Source organism: Talpa occidentalis, unplaced genomic scaffold, assembly GCF_014898055.3.
Source record: "Talpa occidentalis isolate TD23 unplaced genomic scaffold, MPIMG_talOcc4v2.1 talOcc4.3, whole genome shotgun sequence".
NCBI lineage: Eukaryota > Metazoa > Chordata > Mammalia > Eulipotyphla > Talpidae > Talpa > Talpa occidentalis.
This window is the reverse complement of record NW_023603184.1, coordinates 69932399-69958847: the sequence shown is the minus strand read 5'-3', so window position 1 is coordinate 69958847 and position 26449 is coordinate 69932399. Positions and strand designations below refer to the sequence as shown.

Genomic DNA, 26449 nt, shown 5'->3' with positions numbered 1-26449 from the left:
TGCACACCCCATCCTGCACACATTTCAAGCCAGACGAACCTAACTAAAGTTATGTTAAGTGATTTTTAGCACATAAGTATGTTGTGTAAAAGTCTGTATTACCATCTGTTGTGGAACCAACCGTTTTTCTGGCATAAATCCATATGGCTTGCCTAGCCTGTCTCCATGATGAGACCAGGGATAGTAGTTAAAATGAGCTGCAATCAAGTGAAAATTGACACAGTGGTGAAGCAAAGCGCCTCCTTTGTACTGAATCCTACTAGTGTTCCCTTCCTCTCCCATGTGATTTGTCCTCTATTATAATGGTTTGACACTGCTAGCTTTGGGTCCTTATGGGAAAGCCCTGTCACTATTGAATGAATTTCTATTGACTTAGCTCAGGATGTGAAATACTATATTTAGAGATAAAATCAGAGATGTAATGTAACTAAAGAGGCCAATAATGCTTTAACTCTTAGTCACCTCCTCAATCCCCTCTGAATTTTTATCTTTCTCTTGAAAACAGGTTCAGCAATATAGACATGTGAACTATGTCATTAATGAGGCTTGTCCTTAAACTATGCCATCCGTAGTTATCGTGTATTACATTTGTGTGGATGGTCATCCTGGAAGTTCATATCAAATTAGGTGGCTTGCCTTGAACATGCTATGTTTCATTAGCCACTCGCCTCTATATAGAGACACAACAGAGAGGGGTAATTTGTCAGTGTCCTGTGGGCATACAAGGACAGCTATAACATTTTGAATTAAAGCCACTTAAAGTTGGCTTCAGGGTCTCTTCCCATTGAAAACAATATTGGCCCAGAGATCTCTCTATATTAGTCTGCCTGATCACTTCTGCCTCACAAACCTCTTCCTTCTGGCTGATGACCCGAGTTGATTCATTGAATCAGTTGGGATAGACTAGGTTATGCTGTGATAATAAACAACTACAAAATCTTCATTGCTTTAAATACAAAGATTTATTATCGCTCATGCTGCAGGGTTGAGTTGGTCAGCAGGGGCATGCTGCGCATAGTGGCTACTCAGGGGACAGGACTAATAGAGCAGCCACCACTTCTGATGGTGCCAGTCACCGGGCCAGGCAGGGGAGCATGCTGAGTGAGCTCACTTCACTGTCAGAGTGCTCTGCTCTGGAGTGTTCCTCCAGCATTCATTGGCCACAACTAGTTGCATGAACCTACTCAACCCCAACGTGGTCGGGAAACAAAAACAGACATATTCTCAGAAGGAAAGAGAATTAGTTCCTGTTGGTAAGGATCACTGAGGACTACCATACCCAGTCAGCACTCTTCTGCCTCTCTCCTCTGCTTCAGTAACATGCCTCTGAAGAGGTGCGATCCCATACCTCTGGATCACATACAGTGCTCTACAGTGATGTATACACCAGTGTTACCCCAATTTAAAAAATTAAATTTCACTTAAAATTTTAAGAATATATATAAATATACAAAAAAAGCCTTTCACTTTCTGTAGCGCCTTGACGCTGTCTTCTACTTGCGACTTGGGAAGCTGCACATTAGAGCTTTAAAATGAAGAAATTAGAAAGTCAAATACATGGTTTCTCATCTTTCATTTAACCTAGGAGGACCCACATGACTGGTTCTCGCCTATGTGACCTACAGTGAAATCTGCTATGTGAGTTGAGGAGAAAACTTCCACTTTCCTGATTAAGGGGTCAGCTATGGTATTCTTTACTCACACTTACCCTTTCTTCCTCTCTGGAAACTGGAGGCAATGCCGGGATAAGTAGTGTTGATCTTGGCATGAGCCCCCACTTAAAAGATGGCAGAGCGACACAGAAAGATGGGGAAAATTTGGTTCTTTAGTAAAGTAAATGAACTACTACTTGGACATCTTCTATGTAAGAAATAGTGTAAGACACAGTAAATCAGCCTTTCTGGGGTTTGGTTTTGCCATTAAATACTATCCTGAGATACTATTACTTTGAACTTTTTTTGTGTGTGTGTTTTTTTTTTTAAGATTTATTTATTTATTTATACAAGCACTGGGTACAGTCAGAAACATGGGAGGGTGAGAGAATTCACCAGAGCCAGAGTGGGGAACAAAACAGGCAGACCGACGAAATACACTGCTGAGGGGAGCAGTGGGTGCAGCAGGAGAGATCGCCGGCGGCCAGAGATCGAACCGGTGCTGCAGAGTCTGTGGGCAGCTTCGCAGCCCAGAACTCAACCACTGTGCCACCAGGGGAGGCCCTTCTTTGAACTTTAAAAGGGCAATATTCCTTTTTTTTTTTTTATTTTTTATTTGTTTGTTTATTTATTTATTTTTATAGAGGCATGTTTTATTTATTTATTTGTTTGTTTATACATGCACTGGGTACAGTCAGAAGCGCGGGAGGGTGAGAGAATTCACCAGAGCCAGAGCGGGGAGCAGAGTAGCCAGAAGGACCGAAGTACACTGCTGAGGGGAGCAGCGGGCGGCAGGAGAGGTCTGCGCGCCATGTGGGACCCTCCTCCGGTGGCCGGGGAGCAGCCGGGGATCGAACCGGCGCCGCAGAGGCCGCGGGCAGCTTCGCAACCCAGCGCTCAACCGCTGCGCCACCGGGGAGACCTGCAATATTCCTTTTAGAAGGATGCTATCTACATTACCTTCAATAAAATTAGAGTTCAGAAATTTTTAGTACACAACCCTGTTTGTTCTGTTTGTTTGTTTTTTTTTTAAGTGAACAACGTTGGCTTACAACACCATATGTGACTCAGAGGTACAGGATCACACCCTTCGGGGTGTGTTACCGCACTACACTCACCACCAAATCTCCCATAATCCTCTACCATAGTCCATTGTGCCCCATCCCTACCTACTCTTCCCTCCCTCTCTGTAGCCTCAATTCTAGTTAGATTTCTAGAGCTTATTATTTATTTGGTTTTATCTGACCCTTTGTGCTTCTCTGTATTCTACATCTAAGTGACACCAGCTGGTATTTGGATGATCCTGCTTTAGCCTACCATTGCTACCTGGTCCTCTTGGCTGACACTCATTGGTGGCTCAGTTTATCAGTCAGGAAAGTTGGGTTGTGATGTAGTGACAGATACCCCTCAAAATCTTAGTAATCAGCCACCTCTGGAGGTCTTGCCATGTGAGAGAATAAACCTGTATGTTAAGCCACCTTGACTGTTAATTTTTCTTTCACAGAGGTAGGTGCAATTTTGACTAATATGGTCTTGCTTTTCTTGATTTTTTAAAAGATGTGTTACCCACAATCTACTAATTTCAGGTTTTCTTAAGAAGGACTATTTAGAGATCATTCCATGTAATACTCTGTTAAGGACTTCCAAGTGTATTTCCTATCAACTGTTCCATCCATATATAAAAAATGCTAAAAATATCTTTTATAATATTTTCCATCCTCTGTGCTCTTTCTAAATTGGATAACTTTCTAAAAGAAATAATTTCATTAAAAATATAAATATGCTTTGTGATGGAAAACAATGTTATTTTTTGTGTCTTACTGGAGTAACTGAAATACTCTCAAAATAAAAAATGTTAGAAATAAAACTAAGGAAGGAGAGATAATGTAATATGGTTCTAGAAACCTTATAAAAGCCTTGATATGAGCTGCAAGGAAAGCTCCCTAACCTGAGAATTTTACAGAATGAGGCTGAAGTCTTTCAAAATGGAAAACCCTTTAGAAAAGAAACTGTACCTTGTTCAACATTAACCTTGACAAATCCAGGTTCTGTCGTGGGAAAGAATGAATGCTTCTACTTCAGATTTCAGCACCTTGAGCGTCCAAATGGAAGTAGAGCAGCAGAAAATTATCTTTATCTTTCTCCTTCCATCTTCTATCCCATCCCCATTCTCTCTTTAATTTTTTAACAGATTAAGTGAATGACTTCAACAACAAAAAAAATCTAATGAGAAAGTCCCTTTAAAAGCACTGTGTGATTCCTTACTTGTCACTACCTCCACTCTCTCAAAGGACAGCACTTTGCTTTATGACTCTGTATTGATCTCTAATATCTTTATCGAGCCTTGTCTCTTCTTTACCTCCTACAGGCAAAGGGTAAGAGTTAGATAATAGTATTAATTTTCCAGACATCTGCACATGTTTTAATGGCCTTTCGAAGTTTGAAAATAGTTTCTCTGCGAGCCCACCACAGGGCTAAAATATCATTAAGGTCTAGATTGCAACAATACATAACAATCATCGTGGTAGAGCTTGACTTAGCAATGAAAAGAAAGCTCATTTATTTTAGTGGAGTTTCAAAATAATGTAAGTGCCTTGCCCGAACAGGGTCATGCCTCCAGGACCCGGAGGTAAATGGCAGGACTTGGGATGATGAAAGACACCCATCCTGTTCCCACGTGGAGAAAGGCAGAGCCATGGTATGTCTCCAGGCCACATGCACATGAGGTGGAGAGTGGGAGCCGTGGGGTAATTGGGGTGCAGAGCCACTTCTTATTCATGGACCATTTTTTCTGATCAGAAAAAAAAATGACCCCCTTCCCAGCAAATTGCTTTGCTTTCAAGTGTATAAAAGACATAGGATTATAAAAGAAATGAATTATATTGAATTATATATATCTAATATTTACTAAAATATTAGAAATATGTATGACCTAGTCATATGTATACTTCATTTCTAAAGCATAAAATAACTCAAATGGCAGATCTAACTTAGTTTTTAAGTAGTGATTCCTATATATAGTATTTTTGAAATATTTTCATCAACTTTGATGTGACATGAAGATGTCTGTGAATTCTGTTGGTGACAGTCACCAGTTTATACAGCTGTAGTTTAACTACATTTCTAATTGATAGAAGTGCTACATAATTGTTCAAGATTGTGATATTTAAAATTCATTTTCTTCTTCCAAGTGTAAAAGTGCCCTGTATTCTATCTATGAATTCCTGGGGTCTTATATTAAGAAGCCTTCAGAGTTTGTATTTTCCATTTCCTAGAAATTGCAAGTCTGGATAGATACAAGGAAAATTATATCTATTATTCTCCCATGCAAAATTTAATATAGACTTTAGAAAATATTGGGATAACTATTTAATATCAGTTCTAATCATTTCTTAGTGGAGTGTGGACCATTAGCTGAGTTCTCTGAAGAATACAACACTGGTTTTTTTCCTTGGCCTCTTAGAACTAACGGCCAGTGTGGGACTGAATGGAGTCTTAGACGTGTCATTTCTCACTCATTCTGCAAAGCTACCTGGCCAGGTACAGGGACTTTACCAGAGATACTGACCATATCACCTGCTCTGTCCAGCTGGCCAAGGTCATCAAGTGGACAGTACCTGTTTTATAATAACCTGATATGTGAAACTCTCTGACAGGAAAGAAGAAGTGGTTTCGTGAAGTACTTTGTACATTTTCCTTAGGATTCTACATTGGTTCTCCTGTGTGACATAGTTTTTAGGGAAAGTAAGTTCATATTCACCACTATATGAATGTAATCACCAGGGAATTTCTTAAAATGTGACAAAACTAAGGTTCAGCACCTACCGAATTTTTTATTTCTGGTAGCATGCTAGAGAAACTGGCTCAGCTTGTCCCATTACATAGTGATAAAGCAGTATTTGATAGCAGCAGCCTGTGTGATAAAGTGATTATGGCAGCAGTGAGAAAGAATCTAATAAGGGAATTGATCTGCAGATTCCAATTCTGTAAGAGCCAACATCGATCAACATAAATGTCAATAATGAGATCGTATTGAGAACTGCCTAATTCCTTCAGATGATTCTGAAGTCTGGTGGTAGATTCAAGAAGTAAATGTGAAAAGGAATTTAAGGCTCTAACAACCACTTCATTGGCCTGCAGCAGGCTATATGGCCCTTCACTAGCACATGACAATCTGTCTTGGGTGCAGGGGAAAATTAATTCAAGAGAAATTGTTAAAGGATTTTCATGTTGTCAGAGATGTGGTACAGGACCATGTGTGTAATATTATAACAGTCACTGGAGTTAGTAGTTACAGTTAGACTTGGGGTTTAGGAGGGAGAAAAGGATAAAAGTTAGATTCTTTTTTATGTGTGTCTTTGGGAGGCTATGTCTAAAGAGAATAGTATCAAAGTAGACTGTCAGTTCTCAGATATCAGTCAGGAGTAGAATTCTGAAGTCCTTGTTTATTATTTTATGCACCTTCATGGATTGTCTTCCGGGCAGTTGTACTAAGAACAGTTCCTCAGCTCTATGTCATGATAGGGACTATGAGTAGAATCAGAATGAGCGTCAGTGAGTTAACTTAAGGATCAGGAAAACAGGGAGCATTAAGGCTTGGGGTTTGCTAAAAAGCAGAGCGAGGATATCAGGTGGGGAGGCATAGAAATAAGGATGTGAATATAAGAGCCAGTTTAACTTACTTTCACCTGGGACCTCTACTACCTCAGTGAGGAATCACTCACTACCTCACTACCTCAGTGAGGAATCGCTCCCATATTTTCTGTGTAGGCAGGAACATCTTCCAGGACATGGACATCCCTCCTGTGGGAACGAGAAAGGAAATAAATGGAAACAGGAGCTTAGAACAAGCCTCTCCTCACAAGCAACTAAGACTCAAAATTGACAAAACTGACTTTCTGGGAAATATTTGCCTCCCTTTCCCTTGCTGTTCATATTTGTCCTGCCTCAGGCAAATGTCCTGCTCTTGATACTTCCTGCCATTTGGGGTTTGTGTTACAAATGTTCATCCTCACTTATTTGCCACCAAAAGGTTTTCTTCAGTGGAAGTTATTTCTCATATTAAGGAACTATTTCCAGACTTATTTTTGGTTTGCAGTGTCAGGTAAAATTGCTACAGGCCTATCATTAACTAAAAATAGACAGGGGTGGAGAGGGTGGGTTGGGGGAGGTGAGAAACATCCTATTCTGTTATTGAAAAATTTTGTTATAATTCAAAGGTTCATTCTTACCCAGTAAGTTTAGGAAAGGGTATATAACCAGATCCTTGTTGATTATGGACTGTCTTTCAGAGTTTAGTGGCAATAAGAAGAGGTAATAGCCAGGGTCAGCTTCCTGGGGGGTGAGCCTGTGTGGTCACAGAGGGACTTAGAAAGGTCCTGTGTTTGATGATGTTGTATCACTGCCTTGAAAGTTTTAATTCCTTTTCTACAAAGGGCCTCCTACACTGGGACCCACATTATGTTATTGAGCATTTCATGTGCCCCAACCATCTTAACAGATTGAATCCTCATCACAACCTTATAAATTCAGGAGTTCCTGCTCTTAAATAGCAACTCTTTAATAAGATTCTATGAGCTAGTTTTGTCATTGCTATTCCTAAAGGCAACTAAGTCACAAAAGATACAGTTACTTGTCTCAAGTCACACAAAACCAAGATTTTAACTGGAGTCATGTAACCATAGGCTATACTGCCTTGCTTGTTACAGATATAGCAAATGGGGAGGTTAGCTAACTCTGAAGATGAACCCAGGACTTAGCCTGAATGGTTCAAAGCTTGTTTTGTAGTTACTATCTTTTTTTGTTTTAGATGTGTCAGCTAATGAAGGGTTTGGGTCCACTGGATTCCACGTTTGTTTTGATAACACAATGAACATGCCCATAGCTTGTGCACCTGACTTCCTCTAGGGTACAATTTGGTAATATACCCAGCTAGATGACTTTTTCTGGAACTCAACATTTGGCTTTCTGAATAAGTGATTCTCATTTATATAATTACTATATCTCTGTGCTCAGGTTAGAGGGAATCTTACTAGTTTTCAATCACTAGAAAAATACTTGTAAGAAGAAACTTAACATCCCAAATAAAACAGCTAAAGCTGTTTGAACCCCATGGAATTATTACATGGAGCATTTGAGGAGAGATATCATAGTCTTCAACTCACAGTCTAAGAAAAAATGTGTGTAAAACGAGGTGTTTACTGGGCCTCCCTGCTGGCGCAAGGGGTTAAGACACAGCCTATAAAGCTGTCTGCAGCCTCTGCAGCTCGAGTTCGATCCCCAGCCAGGGAGCTACCCCCATGGCGCAGCAGACCTCTCCTGACTCACCCGCTGCTCCCCTCAGCAGTGGATTTTGGTTGATCTGCCTGTTCTGTTCCCCTCTCTGTCTCTGGTGAATCTGCTCACAACCCACATCTCTGGCCTGTACCCCAGTTCTTATATGCATAAATAAATAAATCTTTAAAAAAAAAACAAAACCAGGTGCTTACTAATAAGCGCTCAAGCAGATCTTTAATTTTACAATAATTATTACTTCTTGGGAATTTGAATTTCCCCATAGTTGGTAAAATGGGTCTATGAACAGTTTCTTTTCTCTATAATGCTCATTTCTTTTAACAGTTATTTATAGATCCATAACCAACTCCTTTGAAAAATAAAAACTCACTTTTGGTATTCTCTGTTGCATATGATTTAAAATGAAAGGGATGCTCTTTCATTTTCATTGCCTCTTTTAAGAAAGTTTCCATCAAAGCAGTTTATGAAAATTAATAAATCTTTAGGGATTTGAGAAGACAGAATGATTTTAGGATTAGGGTGACTGCATCAGATGAAAATAGAGAGATTATGTTATTCATATTTATGCACCAAATATCCATTGAATACTTCACAATTTAGACCATAGGAGATTCATATTTCTCTTTCCACCTTCTTTCTTTGTGCCTGGCTCATAAATTCAGTGTTTACTGATCATGCTTGATTAGGACAAAGTGTTGGTGCCTGTAGGGTCTGAAGCAGAAATAGTGGAAATATTGTTTTATGTCTTGTAGAGGATATGCCTTTTCACTGAATTGTTATATGCATTTGTAACTCCATAATCTGTCAAAGAAATGTTTGTAATACCATATCAAACATATCTTGGATGTTACAATTGAGTTTTTAGTCATCTCGCTGGAGGATTGGCTAGGGAAATGTAGGAACAATTTTGATTTGAAAATCTGGCATAATTTCTATGCCAGATTTAGCTTTCCACAGCTTCTCCTACAATGCCTGAAAAAAATCTTCAAAATTGAAATTTAAATAAATAACATATTTAGCAAACTAATAGAAAAATAAAAATAAATCCACTTGACTTGATAAATCCTGCATTAATAGCTGGAAACTGCCATTTACCAAGAAATGATTTAGCTTAGTGAAACGCATTTTACAGCTAATCCTTTAATGTCTGTTTTACATATTACCCTACCCACTGTTAATATTGAACAATATTGTAAGCTAGTAATTTTATGCCCTATATTTCAAATTGCTATTAGGAAGCCACATAAATAACAATTTTCAACTGCTTGTTTATAATACTGTGAGGCATTTCTTACCATGGGGTAAAGTTACAGTGGATTTAAAAAACTGCCATGGGGATAAAGCCACAGGGAAACTATGATGCGGATCTGTAGCAGCAAAGTCTGCAACACAAACTGAAGTAATACGTCTGCTATCCTGATAATGTACAATTAGTGTCACCTAATAAGAGAAGTGAGAGACAATGGGTCTTGAACATCCTGCTCCCAAATGCATTTGCTTACTATGTCTTCACAGATGTTATAAAAATGAATGGGACTTCAGCATTGGTCCTGCTAGAACCAGGACATTGGGCTGTGAAAGGCAGATGAGTGCATATCACAAAGTCATTGTCCTCCACACTCTGATCTATAAGGCTCCTACACATGTTTCAGCAGGAAAAGGCAATGAGAGTATATCTCGCAGCCTGTTAAGGACCCAGTGGTTATATAATCTTCCCAACTCTGACTTCCCTTTGTTCTTATCTTTCTTTTAATCATGTAAGGGGGAACCCATCTTATAAATAATTCTGAATAAATTTTTTTCTGGTTCCCCAAAATGCTGACAAGGCATTTTCTCTAGTATTAAGCGACAATCATTTGATCTTAATGTCTCCTCATTGTAGTTACAAGAGCACAGCAGGATCCAGGTGTGGAAGTCACTGTGTCTCTTCAGGATTAGATATTAGAGATCTGGCGCTGCTGGCAACTCTTTGCACAGTTCCAACCTGCAGTCTAAGTGAGGACCCTAGATTGAAGCCCTAGCCATCCTTTCAAGGACAAAACATACCAGGAAAACATAGGAGGTGTGTGTTCTTGTATATGAGTGTGTGTCTAACCACTGCATCTACATTCCTCCCAGATTGCATCTAGTCTCTTCTTCCAGAAAATTTTTTGTTTGTTTACAGAGGTAAAGGTACTAGAGACTCATAGCCAAGTTCAGCTTTAGAAAACAATGTGGGTGGGCAAACGAGTAAGGAAGAACACAAGAATTTTAGATAAAGTAAAGGATTCACATTCCAGCCCAGCTACTTACTTACTATGTGACTTGCCCTTCATACCTTATTGCTGAGACATCTCTCCTACCATTTCCTGCTTCAGTTTGACTCTGTGGTCTTGCTGAACTATTTGTAGAAAAATGTCACACTTTTTCATCTCTGGATCTTTGCCTATGCCTTGCCTGAAAGGTCTTTCTACCTTTCTGTTTTGGATTCTTCACCTGAGTAATCATTTCTTTTTCATAAAATCTCAACTTAGATGTTGCGTCTAGGATAAAGCCCTCCCAGAGCCCCCGCTGGGGTCCATAGTAGTGCCTGATAGTGGGGGTGCCTCCTGACTTGTCCTTTTCTAAGGCCCTTGGTGTAGGGACTAGTGAATGGGGTGTCATAGAGGCGGCCCTGAAGACTGTGTCCAGGTGTGATCTCTCACTGAAAAGTGATTTAACTCCTGTTACATCTGAAAAAATGGAAGTCTTTACAGTTCCTTCCTTGCTAGGTGATTGCAAGGATTAAATAAGAAAAAAATGATTAAGCACTCAGCATACCAACTGTAATACAGTGAGTCCTGTATGAATATTTGCTAGTTTTCTCCTTAGTTTAACTTTTCAGTTAGAATCGATATTAAAAAATTGTGTTTCCTCAGGAACAAAGTAGAGCTTAAGAAAGAAATGACTTCACCAGTATCAACAGTATTGACAATTATCTCAATTAAACAATAATAATAAGGAAAGTAAGTTTTAGAAGAGGTGACTGAATTATATTTCAGTTCAGTAAGTGAAGGTATCACTTAAAGGTATTTTTCTTTTTTAATCCTATGTAGTTCATAATGCCTAATTTATATTGCTATTTTAATTAATTATTTATAACAGACTATCATTAAGTAGATTTCATTGTAGAGATAAGAGTATGAACTCTGCAGTCAGCTACCTGGTATTTAAATACTATTTATGTAACCTTAGATTTTTAATTCTGCATTTCATTTTCTTCACTTATAAAATGGGGATCATAATGGCTTTTACTATGGCTTATAATAAGTATCTAAAAGAATACTGTATGTGAAATATATACTTAATGTTTAAAAAGAATACTCAATAATTGTTCAAAGCTATTAATATTATTTTTCCCCCCAGTTACAATTACCGACTTCTAAAAAAAGAACTGGGCAGGGAAATTCCCAAAACAGCATAGTTCACTTGATAGTAGTGATCCATCAAATGGGTTTAGCACTCAGGCAGAAATAAGCCACTCATTTTGCAAAGAGACCAATGAGGTTAAGGGTCCCCTCCATTATGGGGAAAACAGAATGTAGTAGAAAGAGTTTGAACTTAGAAGGAAGGCAGATCTGGGTGAGAATCCTCTACCTCTTTCTGGAAGAGTCTTGTGACTTTGCATGCCTTCCCTAGTTTTGGTGATCTTGAGTTCTTCACCCTAAAAATTAAGAAAATAGCTTTTTCTACACAGTAACTTGAGCATTTGTGAGGTAAGATTAAGAAAGAGGCTTTGCATTGCCTCCTTCTCCACAGGGCAGGATTCATTCCTTCCTAATAAATGGTTTGCTGGACTCCAGAGACCAATGATGCAATTTCCAATAGGTCTGGTAAAATAGAAGGTCAAGTTGTTCCCCCCCCCAATCCCTTTAGATCTCTGAAATCAGAAAGAAAACGTGTTCCCCTACATGGAAAAAGCAAAGGGCTTCAAAAATCCAAAAGACTTTTCAAAAAAAAGAACTCTTGATTAAAAATGTAAAATGCAGATAATTTTACAAAACAGCAGGGGCAATTGGAAAGCACTTATTAAAGTACCTGTTAAAATAATTAGTGATAAAAATGGAAATTTCAAGGTACTTCTGTATCTCTTATATCCCAAAATAGGCTCAGGCTGTGCTGAATCACTTCCTCTCTCAGATCAGTCATGGACAAAGACAAAGGGGAAGTTTCAGGGAGTTTTAAGATTGTCAAGCAAGTGTGAATCATTTTAGGAACTGACTCTCTTGGGTCTGATTGACCTGTACTGGAAGCCCTAACCCTACTTCCTGTTCCCCAACATTCTGTCACTTTGTTGTTATATAATAAATCTTTCTGATTCTCTTTGGTGGTTGTTATGTGTGAAAAGACCAGAAGGTTTGGGAGTTTCAGAGTGAGGGCTAAGCTCATATTACTGAGCATTTGTCGCACGATTATTAGCTTGTATATATTTAACTGTGTCACTACTCTGACCCGCACCTCCATCCCCACCCCTATATCAGCTTTACCACAATCTCTTTTGCATATTCTACTCTAAGCACTGTTTCGTTTTTTTCATCTGTGTTTGATAACATAGGCTCCACTAATGAGCTTCTTCCAGTCTGTTCATAGCTCATAATCAGGATTCTGTACATAGTAGATGCTTCCTAAATGCTTCTTGTTGAACTAATTAGAGTGGAGGCTCCCAAGGGCAAGGTCTGCTGTTCGCATCCTCATCCATCTTCTCACTGGTCCTCACCCTGCAGGGCCTCAGGGCACTAATAATGGATTTTCAGAAGTCAGGACAGATTTGAGATATTCCAGTCGTCAGTCTAAGCTACAGAGACCCCAAATAAACTTCCTAGTCACCAAACCAAACACGGCTCCCTTAGGCAGCCACTGGATAATCAGGTTGTCATGGTAGCAGGGACCCTTGAACAAGGTTTTGAATATAGCTGTGGAATAATTGTTTCAAAAGCATTTTATAACCAATGTAGAACCGTGTCATTTGCACAAACGCCATCCAGAGTAAAGCAGAATGCACTCAGGCACTTAAAGATTGATATGCAAGGCAAGTCTAAAAGTTGTCAGGGAAAATAATAATTGCAGCGAAGACTGTTGTAGATGGCTAAAAAAATAATTAGCCATAAAAATTTCTGACTCTGAAGGGAGATCAAATCTTGATGGACATATTTTTTAAAGGGTCTCTAGGAGAACATTCAAAAGGCACACTTTGTCGCATCAGCATGATAGAGGAAAGCAGAGATTATGTTATATCTTTATATCCCAAAATAGAAATAATGGCATAATTAATTAAACATCAGCCTTTTATCTATAAAGATTTTGTCCTAGGCTCAAATTTTTGTGAATATAAGAAATAACCACATAATACTCAGTTATGTAATATATAGTTACATAATGATCAGTTTTATAATAAATTCTTAATGGAACAGAATGAAACCTACGAAATGTGAACCAGGGGTCTGCTATACTATCTCTTGATGGGATTTAGAAGGGCTGATAAAAAAACACATTTCTGAGTATGGCAAAAATGCAAGTCTTAGGTGTAAATGAGGTAAAATTTGGGGGGATTTGGATGATCATTTGTGGAGAAAGCTTCCAAAAAGGTTCCAAAGAGAACTTACTTTCCTCAGAGTCCTGCGTTATTTCCTTGAACTTCTTCTCACAGCCTTTCACATACCTCTGAAAATTGCCTAATTTATTACCCACCAAAAGTAATATGGCTTATTCACATGGTTTTTGTCTAATCCAGGACCATATTTAGAACAAATCTCTTAAACACCTACCAATTCTACTCCTGTAACAGAGAATACCTAGGAAAGTGAGATCAAATCTTGATGAACATACACAATATCAAAAGATACTCAGAGGATGTCATGATAACCCACTCTAGAATTTCCTACTTGTGGTGAAATTAAAAAGGCTGAAACATAGACCCGGGGCCAGCCTAAAGCTGAGTTGAGGGAGCCAAGTGGGGTTCCAGGAAGCTTTCTGGAAGCCATGAAGTAACATCAACTCTCTTGTCTCCTTGGAGACAAGGATAAAGATGAGGAAGCAATAAGTTCTTCATCCAAGAAATCAGCTCAAGATCCAGGCCACTAGATTTGTGAGAGGAAGTGATCCCTAAACAAGGCCAACTCCAAATGAACAACCAGCCAAGCTGGTGAGAGCAACAGCACTGAGGCAGGGAGCAGACGGGAGCAGGCACTGAGATAAGCAGGAAGGGGCTGACAGGAATAAAGATACCAGAGGTGTGGAGGCATATTCTGAGAAATTCTTCACTCCTTTGAATGTTCTACCAAGGACTTCAGAGAATGGAAAAAGTACTCTCTAATAAGTGGGGTATCTGGTGAATCGAATTCAGGGGAAATGTGGGTAGTAGTGAATGTTTGGCACCACATCAGCTAGCAATACTGGAACTTCTCACTTCATAAATAAAAGGAATTCAAGAATTGTGGACATAAAAGCCATTACCCTTCAACTGAGAGGTTATTTCCCAAGAAAGGGAAAAAGCAAGTCTGGAGGACATAAACCAGGGTGGGGTAGGATCCATGCTATCAGTACTGAAGTATCCACCAAGGCTAAATAAATTCAGAGGATGGAAGCAGACTAGATTAAAAACACTAATTCACATCCACCTTCTGTTGTTCAACCTAAATTACTCGTGTTAGGGAGAGTTCATTAATCAGATATATGTCATAGCCACTCTCATAACTTCTCTTTTATTCAGATATTTCACTTTTAATAGAGGGAAGAATAATGAGATACATGATTATGGTATTAGATTAATTCTTTTGCCAAATCTGAATGAAGAAAAGGGAGTGATGGTTAAACAATCTCGCTTGTATTTTCTTCTTTGCATCTTAAGCTGATGTAAAGTTTAATAAGCTTAATAACTTCTGAAATCCTGACCAAAAAATTCACACTTGCCATTTCAAAGTTTGGAAGGAACATCACATCAGTACATGCAAAAACTTCTCTTCATGCCATTTTACTTGATTTTCCCAGCATGTTTTTCCATGCTACCCAAATTACTCAGATAAAGATCTGCTTTGTCACCTTACCATGTGTCTTCCTGGCCTCTGCAATCACTACCTTAAAATTAAGATAACAGTGTGGTACTGAGCAAAACCCAGAGGCAGTATTCTGCTAAATGCAACAAGTCTTCACTGGACATTAGACAACCTGCTGTTCTGTGAGTGAAGAGAGAAACAGAATGTAAAATCATCCTGCTGGTCCAGCTCTGAAGGGCCCATCACACCTGGTCTCTGGTCTTACTGCAATGTTAGCTTCAGAGCTGCCAAACTAGTTACTGCTCCTCTGAATGAGCCACTCCACCTTTACTCCCCACCCTGACAAGAATAGACAATCTTTGATGGTCTGTCCAGGAGGATGTTTCTCTGCTCTAAATTATGGATACAGAACCATGCAGAGAACACAGAGCTGGCTGTGAGGGCAGGACCATCTAGGAAGTATTACTGACCAGTGTGTGCTTCAGTTGCTGTGACATTACCAGGTCTCCATAGCTGAGCCTGGCATTTTATACTGGTATATGGTATAGTCTTGTGGATTGTTATTTACTTCAGCTCATCATGCAGAACTGCCCAGACCTGCTCCTGAATGGTAACAGAAGATAGGCCTCTACCCTAAGAAGCTAAAAATCCTCAGTTTGGAAAGTCACCTAGGTCTGCTGACATAACCATTATATATGCATGTGTGTATGTATGTGTGCATATATAGATAATGAGTATGTGTGTGTGTGTAGATATAGATAATGTGTGTGTGTATGTTACAGAGTACAGTCCTGCATGTTACAGAGTACAGTCTTGTGGGATGGGGACAATATCCATCAGATTAATGTTAGTCATGAAAACAAACCAACCCCTGGAATGACAGCTCAAGTCCAGTGTAAGTTTATTTCTTTCTTGTGGAAAGTCCAAAAGAAGTATCTCTGGTTCCACAGTGGCTCTCCTCCAGCTGCCAGTTCAGGAACCCAACTTCTTCCACTTTGTGGCTCCATTTTTCACACATGGCCTCTGAGATTTCGGTGCTGAGTGGACTGCGCCAAACTGGCAAAAGGGGAAAGAGCTTGGAGCACCTCATGGGGGAGGTAGTCCTGGGCCTGGACAGATGTCACCTGCACTCATATTCCACAGGGTGAAAGCCACCATGTCACATGACTTCACTTAACTTTAAAGGAAGCCAGGAAATACAGTCAGCTGTGTGCCCAGAAAGAAAAGAGAACAGGTCCAGTGATACTTAGACTGTGCTTGCCGCAGGGACAGAGCAGAAACATAAGGCCACTTCTTACATTCTCATAGAGCTGATCATTCTGTTAGGAAAACAGACCCTACACACAAGAGCAATTCAGTCATGTGTACTTCAGAGAGAGGGCCAAAATGGGGAGTGATACAATCTGGCTGGGCAGGGCATTCACTGTGGGCTAGAGATGACAAGCTTACAGACAGGATTTAGTGCAGTTCTGAATAGTGGGGAAGTTCTAGATAGGTGTACAAGAGTAAAGAGAGTATGCTGTGGAGAAAAAGACAAAAGCATCAGCTCAGAATCCAGAAGAACCCATTCCAGAGACAATGAACCCAGTCTGGCAGAAGAAAGATATTACCTTCAAGCATTTCAGTGAAAAGTTCTCACTGACCTCTGAGTAGGAGAACTGTGAGGTAACAGTCAATTTCTATGCCATGTAGCATCTCAGCTACTGATATAATGTAAGAGAGGATATGAGGTCCATTTCAAACCTGTACTGAATGATCTTGCTACTTCTCATGTCTAAATCATAAAAGAATATAGATAAATCCAGGTATCATCTGAATTTTCAGATTATAGATTTCAAGTCACAAGTATTTCAGGTGAGATAGTTCATCCAGGTGGACACTAACATTAAACAGGAACTGTGGATGGGTATGTGATAGTGAATCCCCCTTTAACTAAACAAGTGGCCTTTTAAGAGGCCGTGGTATTCTCCTGTCAGTTAGACCTTGCTCACAAGGACCGAATTGAATTTTCCATGTATACATTCTACCTACCCTTTTTTCTTTAATCTGAATTAAACACAAATGACAGATAGGCAAGATAACAGTTTGAAAAGTGATTTTCATTTTATTTCTCTCCAAAATATGTTTAATATTAAATACATACATATTAATGTGAAAATATAAACCTTTCATAAAAATTCTTATAAAAAGTGTAACATCTCTGGACTCTCAAACTTTTGAGGTTATTTAAGGGAAATTGTGCAGAAGGATGATTTACTTACCATTTTCTTGCCCACGACCTACCACAGTAGATCTTACTTTCCTCCAAGTTAATTTTTACCTGCCTTACGTGTGTGGAAACCGTAATAAGAAATGGCTCATTTGTACCTTAGCATTTAAGAAATTTCCTTCCACCAACTCTCAGTTAAGACAGTTAATTCCATTTGCTGGAATTTTAGCTTATTATCTTATTTATTGACCTTTATGACTAGCAATATCTCTCTCTCTGTAAAGTAGGCTAAGTAGCCACCTCTGTCCCTTAGTAACAAATGATGAATCTAAGGCCTAGAAGTTCAATTATATTCCCCAAGAGTTGGTACAACCTGTACCTTAGTGAGGGCTGGAATTCAGACCTCTTTAACGTAGGACCTGAACACTCTCCCACACAACCTTACTAATTTCATTGGCGGTAACTGACCACTGGGGTAAAAAAATCACTAAAATTGGGCCTCCCCTGGTGCCCACAGCCTCTGCAGTGCCGGTTCATTCCCAGGCCGCCGGCGAGGGTCCCACACAAAAAAAAAAAAAAAAAAAAAAAAAATCACTAAAATATAACATCATTTAAAAGAATTACTTTTACATACACCCACGTAAGCAGAAAATAGGAGGCTGATAAGGAGTGAAGTGTAACCATGAACCATGTAATAATAAATCAGATCTCTGATTTATAAGAACTCTTCTCCAAAATCACATGACATACCACTCAAAATCATCATTTCTTTTGTTGAATGTCATTTCCCACAGCTCCTTAGACTGCTTGCATATTGATAAATGCATTCTTAGTTCTCAGAATGTTCTAATTCTTTTGGCACTCTCTCAATCTCTAAAACCTATATATGGTTGGGAAAAACATAAAGATATCTTTATAGGCTACAACCAACATCAATTGGGTACATGTCCTGGGGATTAAATGATCTTTACCATCAGGAAACTCTGTTTGAAAAGGGAAGGATTATAAAAATTGCACAGAAACAACATCTGGGTTCTAGCTACTATTGTTGTCTTGATTTATTTGGAGAAATTAAAATTTTAAGAATAACAGTCAGCTAGTTTAGGATTCATTCCCCTTCTTGTGAAAGTGTCCCCACAAACATGAATCAAGAGAAGCAAAAGTATAAGTTTGAGACAAATAGTTATTTGAAATTCCACCACTGAGGAGGAGAATTGATCCAAAACAGAAGCAAACCTTCACTCCTGCGGAAGGGTGGCCACAGACCTGCTTCAGTTCTCACCCTTAAAATGATACTGAATAGGTGTTTGTTGAGTGACCAACTGAGTACAAGGAGTTCTCTCCCAAGTTTAAGGAAGTCAAATAGGGATCAGAGTGAATGTGACTCATTTCATCGCAGTTTGCAATCCCTGCTGGCAGAGGTGGGATATAGTAACTGTGAGGCTACCCCTACACGAGAAGATGATCCTAACATTAATTAGTGGGAGACAATATCAGATATTTCCAGATCAACATTAGTATGCAGCAAGGCCTTCCAGGAGGGACAGTAACAGAAAAAGTTTTCAGAGGTGAGAGGAATGTTTAGCCTCATTATTTACTTACTTGATTTGATTTTTCAGTGTCTGAAGTCAAAAAAGTTGTACCCAAGACAAACCAAGCTACAAGTACCATTTTTAAATGTCATCAGTATAGCCGAAACACTTGACATAAATCGCAGGCTTTATTGTATCTGCAATTAAACAGATCAAATTTAATGTTCACAGAAAAGCCTTAGTAATTAGTATAAAGATTAATATAGTGAAATGCCCCTGGTTCATCAGGTCTCCCAAGCAAAACTGAAGAACTGAGTATATAATCTAATAGCATGTGAATATTAATGCACAAAATCCTCTAAGTCCCCAGGTCCCTGATGCAATTATTTCCTATTCACATTAATTGTTCCTAACAGATGACATTAATGACTTTGAGTTAAAGTGTGTCCAAGGGAAGGTTTCACAAGATCAGTGCTGTTTAAAAATAAGGTCATCACTTTTATAATTATTCACTCAGATTTTAACCACTGTTCAGCATTATAAGGCTAACATGGTGATTGATCTTTAATGTGAATATCAAAAGTTACTTTTAATACTAGCCAATAGTCATACTGATATATTCACAATTTTTCTAGTATTTACTGTTTAGTATTTCTTAATTTCAAACACAGGCTGAAAGATTATAGAAGTGTGATAATTGCTTTTAAACTAGTTTGCACACATATTTATGGGATTTTGTTAAATTAGAATAAACTTTCTCATATGGTGTGTATTATCTAATCTAGAAATATCAACTCTTTTGACATTTAGTTATCCAAGTCAGGATTTTGAAACAATTAAATCATTATTATTCAGTGTTTCTACTTATTTTTACCTAGAAACTTCACTCCCGAATCTTAGATATTTCATCCGGAGATTTGCTTTCAGAAGCGGAAAGAAGTCGAAGTCTCACGCAGCCACAAACTGATGTTGAGATGCACGTGAGTTTTCCTGTTGCCTTCAGAACACTTGTTTAAGTTGTTATTTTCCTTCCATCAAATATGATGTCACAAGTGAACCATAAAGTGCATCCTTGAAGCATTGTCAGGCAGATAAAAATACTTCCCTTTCTTGTGTTTCCTGAAATTCAATATCATGTCCCCCAGCTGATAAAGTAAGCAAAAAGTGTCACTCTCGGCAAAAATATCATAAATCTTGACTTTGTCCCCAAGATACATTTTTGGGTATTGATTACATCTCAAAGTCCCTGAGAAATGGTCAAGGAGCTTTTTATTAAAGCCCATGTCCCATATTATTCATCCTACTTTTATGATATATTATGTATGAACTTTTAAAAATTCATGGGCTGTGCATTTTTTCCTTTAGCTTGGGTGAGCTTTGTGCTTATTTGGCAAAACTTTTACCAACATGGCTTTTAAATTTCATTGACATAAAAAGAGTTACTTCAAAAACACAGGAGCTAAATAAATATATGAAAGAACTGTTAAGCTTAAAACAATGACAGATGAACATCTGTGGATAAACTAGCTTTTTATTTTACTGTATAATTGTATCAGGGTAGATAGAATAGTCTATATCAAAGGTAAATACTATAAAGTTAGATTGGAATTCAATTTTAGTGGGAATGCTGGCACTTTAGATGTTCATAACAACCTTAGTGGCAGCCAATGTATAATATGGCCTGAAGGTCAGGAATTTTTTCACATGTGAAGTTTTTATCCAAGAAAGTTTGCCTTCATTCTCTATCACTGTATTTTTTTTTTAAATAAACTTACGGATTTTTGAATTGGATAGCTCACAGTAAGGATGTTAAAGCAGATGTCATTCCAGGTGGCAATCTAAACCATACAATGAGAAAAATACATTTTGGATAGTGCAAACAGGGAACTCACATTAATAATCCTTCTTTGCCCTATCCAAAATGTATTTTTCTCATTGAGTCAACATAATTAATTGCAATGAAAGCCAAAATACAATTTTTGGCAAAGAAGGCTTTTAATAATAATCATTATCTATTACTAATTACAGTTCTTCTCAGTAGTATCCTAGGTGCTCTTTAAATGTCCCCGAGTTCTTAGGACATTATCAGAAGCCTCATTTGGGGCCACAGTGACAGGACCTGAGCTGGGTATCAGAATGCCGTGTTGGCAGAACACCATAGGCAAGAAAGAGACATTTTCATGCCTCAATTTCTCCATCTGAAAAATGAGTATAATGCTGTTACTTTTCTATTTCTGAGAATTAAATGAGATTATAAATGAAATGTGGGTAACACATTATCCACTAACAATATTAGGGCAATATGAAGAACTCTGTTGCTTTAGCTGTCTTCTTAACTATGTAGCAGCAGACCACAACCACAGAAAAGCATGGCAAAGAATGTTTAAGGAGTCCAATGAGAAAAGACACTTCATGATCCTAGGTATCTACCCAGAAGGCCAAGACCATGTACTCTTTTGGTGTCAAGAAACAACTTTTGAGAACATCTCTTGGCTAGAATGATAACTGAAAGGGCTATCTTCTGGTATGTCACTCTGAAAACTCACAGTAATAATCGCCAGAAACAAAATGTGCCCACTTGGCTTTTGCTCTGTGCAGTCCCAATGTGTAAGCCTCCAGCCATTTTTAACAGACTGTCAAGAAGTATAATACCCAGGCCCTTTGGGAAAGTGGAAACTTAGGATTTAGTTGAAACATTAAGACAAATGTACATAAAAAACATTTTCAATAATAGCAACATTTCAATAATAATAATAGATAGAGGCTGCCCTATCTTCACAATGATCTTATATGGTAGGTGCTTTCATTATTTCTACTTACAAAGAAACTGAGGCATGGAGGAGTTAGGCAGTTTTCCTAAGGTCAAAGAGTTTGTAACTGAAACATCCAGGATTCAAAGATAATAAATGACCTTGGAGATTAAGTGTTCAACCACAAAACTTAGGTAGATTCACGGGCATAGATAATCCTACATGATAACCATGTGCTGATGAAGGGAACTCCAGGAAAAGGGGGTATCAGAGATTCTGGTTCCCTAATTAAAATCAAACATTAATCATCCAAGGTGGAGGAGAGGGAGGAGAATTTCCCAGTAGGAAGGGTTGGCTCACCATTCCCTTCATCCTGCTCTGCACTACCCAGATCAGACTGTCAGATGGTACAACAATCACCAGGTCACCCACACAAGAGGTTAGCTTCTCTCACAGCTTCTCCAACAGCCTTCCTATGCAAAGCACAGTACCTGCACCAGCGTTTAGCAAACTCCCTGAATTTGTTAAGAAGACTGCATCTTAGGTCCCACCTTATAATTACTAAATCAGAGACTGCATTTGACAAGATCCCAGTGATTCACATGTACATTAAAGTGTGAAAACCTGTACTAGAGAAGTTTCTCTGCTTAACTATCCCCACACCCACATGCTTCCAATGACAGTGATGAGCCTTCCCCAGCATCCTGGTATGCTGTGTCCCTCATCACAGCTGGGCAAGTCAAGTTCAAGGATAGGGGAGTGACAGCAGTTTCTTCCTCCTCCTGTTCATCTTCCTATTCTAGTTTCCAATCATTTGACTCCAACATCTGTATACATGGGTGGCAACTGGACGAGTGTGCTTATTTATTAAAATAGGCCTGGGAAATGAACTGAGTCATAAAAATAGGTGTAGTTTTGATAGGTGTCGTGGAAAGGGATGAGTGCAAAAGACAGAACTCATGTATAAACTTCAGTATCTTGGGAAAGTCAGAATATAAGCCCTAACCAAAAGCTGTGCAGTGTAAAGGGATCACTGGAGAAGTTTAGGCCTGGATGATCTCTCAGGACACAGACAAGCTTGTCTCTGGAGAGTAAACATATCTGTCAGAGCAGAAATCATCCTAAATAAAGACTACCCCTCTGCTTACTCAAGCAACAAAATATGAGAGAATGGGGTGGAGGACATGGAAAGCATACAAGTAGAAGTAGAGCTTCCTGTGATGTTTAACATTTGTTCAAGGCACAGTGCAGACGTGTACGACGAGCACAAATGCCAGGTGCCCTGGGCGACAGGATCAGTGCTTGTAGGCAGCTGTTCAGAGACAAATATGAAGTGCCCTAAACTCAGGCAATAAACAAGGTCACAAATCAATGAATATTGTGGAAAGCTGGATTTTAAGACAGTTTTTCCCTTCATGATATTGACACCAAATTTCAGGGGGACATGGAGGAAATAGTGTAGTAAAAATTCTTGGCATTTCTAGATCACTCTTATGCTGCAGAAATTGAGCTATCTATAGCAAGGCAGTTGCCTGATACTGAAACTAACATTAGTAAGCATTATGGATATTGATTAGAAAGCAAATTAAACAGGTCTCAGTCCATACATAGGCCTAGCATTTACCACAAGTACTCCCAGAATAGCATTATCTTCCTTCCTCAAGCTGGTGTTTAGTCACCATCAGCTGGAATTGCATTTGGAGAACAGTGATAAGTACTCAGGTACTAACAGCACCTTAAAGTGTCAATGAATTGCATAAGTAAGAGGCTGTGCCATTCTGCAAATGACATAAAGACAGATGGGTCCACATCAAAGGGTTTCTGAGGCAGAGCTTTCTAGAGATAGGAGACTAGCCGGAGATGGTAATGGAGAGATTGCAATCTAGTGGTTGGGGTGCTAAATTAATTTACCCTGTCCAGTTTGTGGAGCTTCACCTGTTATTTTAGGGCCTATGATGTAGCTGTCGAGATGTGCAGGAATGCTTGTAACTTTCTCACATGCCTTTCACAGACTCATTAGAATTCTAAGTGCCTGAGTCTTCCATGTGGGACCCTGACCTATCTGATTTGAGAGTCTTTCTGGTTTGGACAGCCAGCTAATAAGAAAAGTCCTGTTTTCTTTGACAGCAGAGCCTCATGGTTCCTAAATAGTGTTCTGCTGTACATGGCTTCCCAGATATTTGATTTCTGACTTAGAATGATGCTGTCAGAACCCTGTAGGGGTTCACCAGAGGAGTGATGTGGTAGAGCTGCCCCACTCTACAGATGAGACCATTAAAGTCCATGGCAGTTAAATGCTTCCTTGGCTCAAGATCTCAGATTCAGTGCCAGGTGTAACCAGAGATACAGGTCACCAGATTCTCAGTCCCATGTTCATGTTCTTACATTCAAAGATGCTACTCTATCTTCATCCATTTGTAGCTTTACAGTCATATTGATGTTGATCTGATTCTTTAAGCAGCTAAACTGGGTAAAATGAGAAATTCCCATGGTAATACTGATAATTCTGCTTAACGATGAAGGTAGCTTGTAATAACTAAGCAATTATGTAGCCAGCTACTGGGCCATATGCATTGTACCCAGAAGCTCACTGGACCCTTGTAGTCACCTGTAGGTAGGCAGTATTATCACAATTCCCTTTTAAAATGGAAAATGTAGCCTCATAATTTAAATAATATCCCTTAGTTAGTTAGTAAAAGGTAGCACAAAGATTTGAACCCTGTCTGAATCCAATGTCTGTGCTTCTAATCACTGTACAGCATTCCCTACCTCACTATGAGGTTGAGTTGGTATTTACTCTCCCCTAAGCAAAGTCCTAGCTCAGAGCTGTCCTGCCTTTTCAGGAATGCCAGCTGAATGCCAAATCAGGAGCCCCTGCTTTGAAATGCCCTGGCTTTGGGGTTGTCATTCCTGGTCATCTCTATCCTCGAAATAGCTGCAGCAGCAGTGAACTGTCTCTTTCAAGCACCTGCAGCGAGTACTCCAGTGGCTCCTCCTACACGTGGCATGATGGGAAGAACCTCATAAAAAGGGTAAGGCCTCCTCTCAAGGCATTTCAGCATCAGAGTGAGCCAGAAAATCATCCTTTCTGGTAGGAAGGTAGAAGGTGAGAGGGAACATTAGTAAGGAGATGACCACTTACTGAATTCCTGCTTCTATAGTCTAACAAAAACTAGCTCAGGAGATGTTATTCTCTCAGTATTTAATAGAGGAAACCAGCTCAAAAAGGTTACTAGTTAGAAGTCACCCCAGCAAGTGAGGAGAGGAATGATGTGTTGATATACATGACTTAAACATCAGGGGAGATTGCCTGGAAAAAGAAGACATTTCCCTTCTGTACTTTAGAAAATCCCTACCAACTTCCCAGATTGATACCAAACTGTATCCTGGAGCCCCAGTCTAATAGAACTGACCGTGTTCACACCAAGTCAGACATTTCCAATTAGTGTTATGGACATCCTCTGTCGCTGTGATGCTCAGGGAGACTTGTGAATGCACCCTACAAATGAAAGTGAGCAAGGCCTTGTGCCAAGCTGTTCCAGACTGAGCATCCCAAGAAAACTCCAGGAAAAGCTTTTTTCTAGACAAAAAAAGGAGTGTGTTATCTCAGAATAAATGGCCAAAAATTTAGAGGTATCATTAGCTTTGTAGGAATTGACTTCTCAGAAATAACATATATCAAATTGATCTCCTCTAATCAAAGCTATAACCCAATAAAAACTAATTGACTCTATATTGGAGAATAGTATAGTACAGGGAGAAAACACTATAGTGACGGCAGGCACCACAGCTTAGGTGCAGGTAAGCATATCCCTACTTATATGCCAGGAGCTCCATTACCAGGTGTTTTAGTACTAGAATTACTCTGTCCTGCAAAGTGGACTCACAACTGTAGCTCCCTCCTGATTTGAGCAAGCATCTTTGCACACTTATCTAAGCCAAATATTTGGAATACCTGTCTTTACAGTTTCCTGTTGTTGAAGAGAAGCAAAGAGTACACAAAAATGGAAACCCATAATCATTCATTTGTATCATTAATTTATGATGCTGGAAATATGAAAACCAGGAAAAGTATAAAACTACCAGAAAATATTGGTGAGGGTGTGCCTTTGTAATACCCTGAATCAGAACTCAGAAAAAGATTTCAAGCTTGAATTTAAAACATATTCCCTTGATTCAGACTCCTAATGCAAGGTATAGAGATTGGTGCATTATCAAAATTGTTCCTTTTTTTAAGGAGATTTTAGTTTTAATAATGACCATTAGGGAGCTGGCTCTTAACAGGGAAGATGGTCAGGGATGTCCCCTCTCTTTGTCTTAGAATGCCCCTGGCTCAGCCATTTTCACTCTTAACTCTTCACCTTTTTCCCTCTCAGAGTCTCTTGCTTTTTTTTTTTTTTCTTTCTTCTTTTTTAGCTGAAATTCTTCTAATTAGAATAATCCTTGGACTTCTTTCCTAAAAGAGGGGAGATAAGATTCTTAAAACACTCCAGATCCACTTAGGTGGCAGTCATCTGGAGATTTAACAGGTATTGGCTTAGCATGGTCATGGGGCACACCCCTCACATCTCACAGAGAAAATTCCCAGTTCTTAGAGACCAAGCAAGCTACACCCAGTCCTGGAAAGACATTATAAATTTGTATTATTTAAGGAACTTTTACAGTTTTTGTCATGTAACAAGTACGTGTTGAGTACTAACTTACATAACAAGCTCATATGATATCAATTTGAATGTGACTATAATTCAACTATATCCAGTGATTCTTTAGTATTTCAGTTTTTTTTTTTTAATTGTTATGTATGGATACAAAAGGAGAACCTGCCTAAAGTGCATTACCCTGCCCTAAAGGGAAAAATCTGACTAGGGAATAATTTCCCTGTGCTGCACAGCATTGTTAGCACTTCTTAAGTGTTAGTCCATCCATTTAATGCTCATGATAGCCTATTAGATAGATTTTCCTATTCCCTTGTTTTACAGCTGAGGGACCTGAGGTACCGAGA

The 26449-nt window shown here is 39.0% G+C and overlaps 1 protein-coding gene across 26 annotated transcripts in view; it reads left to right on the top strand.

The window, feature by feature from the left end:
- Nucleotides 1-26449, top strand: part of NCKAP5 (NCK associated protein 5) — a 1249968-nt gene that overhangs the window by 1113998 nt on the left and 109521 nt on the right. For all 26 annotated transcript variants that reach the window (XM_054699647.1, XM_054699644.1, XM_054699660.1 and 23 more), the window contains 2 exons: nt 19576-19677; nt 24291-24479. In XM_054699647.1, coding sequence (XP_054555622.1) covers nt 19576-19677; nt 24291-24479 — 291 coding nt within the window. The remainder of the gene's footprint in view (nt 1-19575; nt 19678-24290; nt 24480-26449) is intronic.